The sequence below is a fragment of the Seriola aureovittata genome, chromosome 18, assembly GCF_021018895.1.
Source record: "Seriola aureovittata isolate HTS-2021-v1 ecotype China chromosome 18, ASM2101889v1, whole genome shotgun sequence".
Lineage (NCBI taxonomy): Eukaryota > Metazoa > Chordata > Actinopteri > Carangiformes > Carangidae > Seriola > Seriola aureovittata.
Window position 1 is genome coordinate 13,567,380 of NC_079381.1, and position 6,000 is coordinate 13,573,379.

General features: G+C 42.8%; 1 protein-coding gene across 3 annotated transcripts in view; it reads right to left on the minus strand.

Annotated features, from left to right (window-relative positions):
* Nucleotides 1–3,124, minus strand: part of unc5cb (unc-5 netrin receptor Cb) — a 111,923-nt gene extending 108,799 nt beyond the window's left edge. For 2 of the 3 annotated variants that reach the window (XM_056402951.1, XM_056402950.1), the window contains exon 1: nt 2,552–3,123. In XM_056402951.1, the coding sequence (XP_056258926.1) occupies nt 2,552–2,669 (118 nt within the window). In that variant the 5' untranslated portion in view covers nt 2,670–3,123. Of the gene's footprint in view, nt 1–2,551 lie in introns of all 3 variants that reach the window. The other variant, XM_056402949.1, reaches the window with a different exon arrangement.
* Between the last annotated feature and the right edge of the window lie 2,876 nt (nt 3,125–6,000).

The window sequence follows — 6,000 nt, forward strand, 5'->3', positions numbered from 1 at the left end:
ACTAAAAACAGCCTTTACATTCCTCTTCTTCTTCTTCCCCTCCAGAAAGAAAAAAGTGTTGCAAATATCTAATGCAGTTTTATTTTTTTCTCCACATGCTCTCCTTTTTAAGAATTCCATGTATTCCCGTAACACTTTGACAACCTCCACATCAACTTTTAAAAAACACCATGCACACAGACACGGACACTGCACATACTGTACAGCCCTGCTGCTGTGCTGGAAGCACCAGAAGTACATCTGTTCTTGCACCGAGGGTTTCCAATCAAGCTGCTGTCACGGAGCTTCTCAGCCACCTCTCTGGCAGCTCCCAGCTTATATCTGTCTCAACCTGTCTCCTTTGTCAAGAGTTCAGCAGGTTAATGAGCACTCTCATTTCCCACAGCTGACTTCTTGCGTGTGCAATGGGATCATGAGAGCCAGTCCTCTCAGAGGCTGAAGTCAGAGAAGTAAAAATAATCTACAGTAGCCGCATGAAATGCATATACAAAAAAAAAAAAAAAAAAAAAAAATCACAAAATATGTTCAAACGACTCCCAAGACAAAATATGCAGGAAGGCAGTGGTGTTACAAGGAGCGCCTGGGTAAGTGAGCCACTTTAATCACCAGTAGTTTCACACTGAAGAAGTGACTCTCCAGCGATTTGGAAATGTGTAGAGCTCATCAGTGCCCAAAAATAGCGGGGCCCATTAATTAGTCTCAAACAATGTTCTCCTGGTGTATCGACTTCTTAATGGACAGAGAAGGACCTTGTTCGTATTCCCATCCAGTCAATGACACAGGGCTCTCTTGGGTTTTGCAATGGGTATTATGTCATCTCACCCTGCCCTTCAGAAACCGGACCTGTGCTGTTTTTCATTCTTCCTCTCCCTCTTTTGCTCATTAACTATGTAGGAGTGAGATGAAGGTCTGGAGCGGCTAGATAAGGTTGCTCGGAGAACCTCATCCCTGTCTATGTTATGTGCTTGGACCACCAATTTAAGCTTGTGTTACTCTTGCATGAGCAGCAAAGCCTCAACCTTCCAAAAAAAAAAAAAAAAAAAAAACATATTAGGACATTAAAGAAAAAATCTACCTTAGGTCTTTCCATGTAGACGTCTGTCTGCAACCCCCTCAAAGAAAATCTGCTCACCCCCCCCTCTCCCATCTCATCATGTCGTTTCGCCACAGTTCATTCCAGAAGGAGCAGACAGACCACCTACCTTAACTCATACACACTTGGCATCTGACACACATGCACAAACACATCGTGAACATCCACCCTCACCCTCCCAGCTCCCTTTGTTTGACAGACAATCCCACTCAGGAGAGAGCAGATTAAGTAAATGGCTTCAGGTGCTGTGTCATTATCTCAGCGCTCACCAGAACTGACGGCTGTACCGTGGTTTACAGAAAACATCTTTCACTGGACGACTCTTACTCTGAAGGGAAACAGGCTGAAAACACCACACTGACGGTTTCAAAGTTCAACAGAAACGACAGACTTCAACTGATTATATCACCAGTGTTCTGCTGAAAATGAAAATTGCCATTTCCTAAACTTCACCCCTCCATATTTCAAACAGGTTATTCAGTCCTAATAAATACTCCTCTGAGCAAAGGTCCAACACTATAATATCTTACATAGCTTCATTGGAATTTTATACCATTCATTATTAGAGGATGTGCTTATTTCCAATCCATATGTATGTCAAATCAATACTGACCAATAATGAATCATTTTCATTAGCAGCAGCAGCAAGTGAATGATTGGAAACTCTGCCTCACATCTGAAGCTAAACGAAAAGCTGGAAGAATTTGAACTTAAAATTGAATTTGGTTCATGAAAATAATTACAGCAAATAATGGTGTACATGTTAGATTTCACCTGCTACAGCTTTGCCATCCTTTCAGCACAACAGTTGTTTTTTTTTTTCTTTTTGGAAATATAAAGCAACAGCCTGAACATGGCTTTGATTTCATTTTGATGTGATGTCAGAAACTGTATCTGAAGCACAGCAGCACTTCTTGATTCCCTCCCTCGGAGAAACAGATGTGTTAGGGCCAGCTGTGGTTTATACAACTGAAGTGAGCCATATTCAGATTATTGAATGAAACAGTGCCGATTTTGTTGCCACCTCTGCTCTGGGTATTTAAATATGTTCACCTATCAGCCTGATTTGAAGTAAGCTAAGTCCAAGTACAGCTGCACCTAAAAGACAACGGCTGGTAAACTCTTGACTTTTATTAGTATGTGATGTCAACAAATTGTCGGAGAAGCGTTCATTTAAACTTTGATAGAGTCATTTCGCTCACATTGCTCTGGTAGTTGTGTTAGCCTGCTGCAGGCCTACTTGCTCTGATACAGGCTACAGGCTGGATTTATCCTCCAATCTTTAATAAAGTAGAGCCAAAAGGTGGTTCAACTCCATTTCTCAGTCGCGACTGTGAGTAAACTGAGTTCAGGTGGTTCTTCCTGTCCACTCCACCCCTGCTGTAGCTCAGTTCACACAACTTTTACCGAGAGTAAAAAGGCCAAGTTCACAGGTCAAGAATATACATTAAAGTTTACCTTGAGCCACTCCGATATCCGCCAGGAGAAAAACCAAAAGCCAGGACACGGTCAGCATCTCCGGGGAGGCTCTCGGCACTCTTCCTCCTTCTCTGTCAGTCTGTGCACCGTACCCCATGATGAGGAGTCAAACTCCGCTCTGAGGCAAGTCCGAGTCACTGAGAAATTGCGCTCAAACACGCTCGTTGTTGCGCGCTGCAGCCAAAATTTTCACCCCTCACAACCCCGAGCGCGAAAATATCTGTGCAGGAAATATATCCAGCGCCGTGTTTCTGCAAACATACGAACTGTGACAGTTTATGGAATAAGCGGCGGGTGCATCGCCCTCCGTAAGGGAAGATGTTGCATTAAAATCTGTCTCCGTCCGCTTCTCCCCTGGAAGGCTCACTTGGTTTGTCTAGAAGTGTGGATCCGTGTCTTGATGGCCAATTCATGCTCCGGTCAGTCCCACGCCAAAAAAAAATCTAAGTCCTCCGGCAGAGTCCCTCTCTGTCGCACCTTTCACGCGTGCAGGCGGGTGTGTGAGCCGTGTTGTGTGCGTGCGCCGCGTCTCGCGCTCCACTGACGGGACTGAACTAGGGGAGGGAAGGAGCCGTCTCTGCGGGCTACCTTGCTCCTTCAGCCAATCCAAGTGTTCCGGCAAGTGGTGGCGCTGTATCAAAACCTGGCCCGGACAGCAGCAAGGAATGGATGGCGTTTATCACGTGCATGAATGGTGGAAGCTTTTGGGTTCAATGTATGTGACAATGACTGAAGTCAGTGATGCTTCTATGGTAGCTTAAAGTGACCTGTGGCTGTCATTTGGTCTCTCTGTACTAGAGTCAAAATCTGATGTAGTACAGTCTCAACAGAGAAATGAATGAATGAAATGAATATTTTGAGGAAGGTGTATTTATTGTATTGATTGTTATATTGATTGCCCTGAAGGTGAAGGAAGTACTGGGATCCTTTCCTCTAGTAAAAGTACCACACAGTAACACAAAGTCCTGCATTCAAACTCCTGCATGAGTAAAAGTATAAAAGCATCATGTACTTAAAGTAGTATGATAGCTCTGCATTCAAATGTCCCGTGTCACGCACACATTCTTATACATGATGATTTTTTTGGATGCAAATACTGATGCATCAGTGCAAAAGCAGCATTTAATGATGGTTACTGGTATTTTAACCATCAGATAAAGTTAAATGCTATAAGTCCAGCAGCTCCCCAAAGAAAAGAAAAGAAAAAAATAGGGGTGGGGCTCCTACAAAGGGTCACATGACAAATCTGAAGGGTCACCAGATGATAAATGGGAGAGGAAAGAGAAGGATACACAAATCTGTACTTTTCTCTTTTCATTTCCTTGTTTTTTAACTTCTCTCTAATATTTGATTTTCAATTCTTCTTCTTTGAGAGTCATTTCAATAAAACCATCTGTTTAGAGGGGTCAGTCACAGGGAAAAGGAACCAGTATCTGTAAAAGCCAAATACACAAAGTGAAGTAGACAGTAAATATTTCCCCTTTGAAATCTCGTGGAGTACAAATATAAAGCAGCAGAAATTGGAAATGCATTTTGTCCAGTACTGTACTGAACAAAATGTTCGTTATGTTCCGCCCCTGTGTATGGCAAACAGGTGCTTCCGTTTGCTGGTCACTGCGTGTGTTTTGAGAACATAAATCGTCATTAATTTAGTGCAGGCACTGGAACAGGAAGGCATAATTTATCTGACTGGGCCCTGCACCCGCCCTTGTTTCAGCCACTCTAATTGTTATTTAGAAGTAATAATAGCATGTCTCAAAACCTGATCAATAATGAGTTCAACCTAGCAGACGTACTATCAACCACACAGACACAGACCGGCACAAACACACACGCACGCACGACTTTTGCTTGGCAGGGGGAAATTTGTTCCAGTGATTCCGATAAAAGGCTGATGAGTAATTACAAATGCATGACAGATGTCTAGGCAATGCCCCCGACACTACGTGATTAATGTGAAATATGAGCTTGACACTATCTCTGCACCAAAATGAAACGTGATAACTTAAAATATGAATCTAATTTAGAAGCATGTTATTCTCCTCCCCTCCCCTCCATCGCCGTTTTTTTTTTAATGTGCGCTGGTGTCAATGGGCAGCTGTCACCTTGCTGGCATTTCAATTACTGGTAGGATATGCAGGAAATTGCTTTTATTCTTGACTCAAACTCTTGCAGGTCAGGAAAGAAAGCCGCAGCTTGGGTCTCCAAATATATGTATGTACTACATATTGTATACATGCACAGTGTCTGGCTGATGAGGTAGGAGCTCCCTTTACTATTTCATGGAAACATGGATTCAACAAGGTGTCGTAAACGCTCCTCAAAGAGTGTCGACCCACGCCAACTCCACAGTGATGCATTCATGCTGCTATCAACACATTCCTCATCATCCCAAAGGTGTTCTGTGTGGTCGAGATACGCAGAGTGGGCGGAAAACTATGGGAGGAAAAAACTGAGGTCGCTGTCGTGGTCTTAAGACAATCTTGAAGCGATGTGTGTGCATGTCAAATGGCGTCTTATCTTGCTGCGCGTATCCATGAAGAACACGAAGAAGTGTGACTGTGAAGGCCACACTGTCACCAGTCTGTCACATCACAAACCAGGATTTCTCAGATCATGCTTTTTTTCTTCTTTTTCTTTTTCTTTTTTTTTTTTGTTATGCTCCTCGGTCTTCCAGTTCTGGTGATGGCTCACATAGCCTCATTTTCTTTGCTGACTGGAGTGGAAAGTGGCGTAGCCCTCTGCAGCTTCAGCCCATCCAATTCAAGGTTAAATGATGTGTGCTTTCTGAGATGTCCTTCTGCACGTTTGTGTTGTACTGCTGTCGGTTATTTTTGGCCTATAAACTCGAACAAGTTTTGCCATTCTCCTTCGACTTGCAGCATGGATTCTGTCTCATTGTGCTGTGAATTGTTCAGTTAAGCAGAAAGACAGAGGAATTACTTTTGGATTCTAACTCATTTCAGCTGATTATGGGCATGCTGTCTTTTAATTCATATACCTCTCACTGACATTAGACATTTAGAAAGAGTTGAATTTAAAATTTAAAAAACATAACCACTATGCTTTCTGTTGCTTCCAAGAGAATTGCGCTGAATCGATCATATTTCTGTACTGTCTCTTGCTTCCTCTAAAGCTGTTAGATTTTTAAATTGTGTTTACATTTCTTATTAATTGCATCTCAATGCAAGTGAGCGGCACACTATATGGCAGTTAATGTATCTAGTCTGAAGGAGTGAGAGGTTTTTCTTTGTTTTTCTGTGCAGAATAAATAAGAGAAAGAGGGAAGCTGTTTTTATGGAGAAGAGGGAAACACTCATGTAACCTTAAACACTTATTTCTGACCTGTGTAAGCTCTTGAGAAGGGATGTGTGCCAGGAGTGGTATCACAGAAATACTAAGGTGTAAATGACAACCCCCCCCCCCCA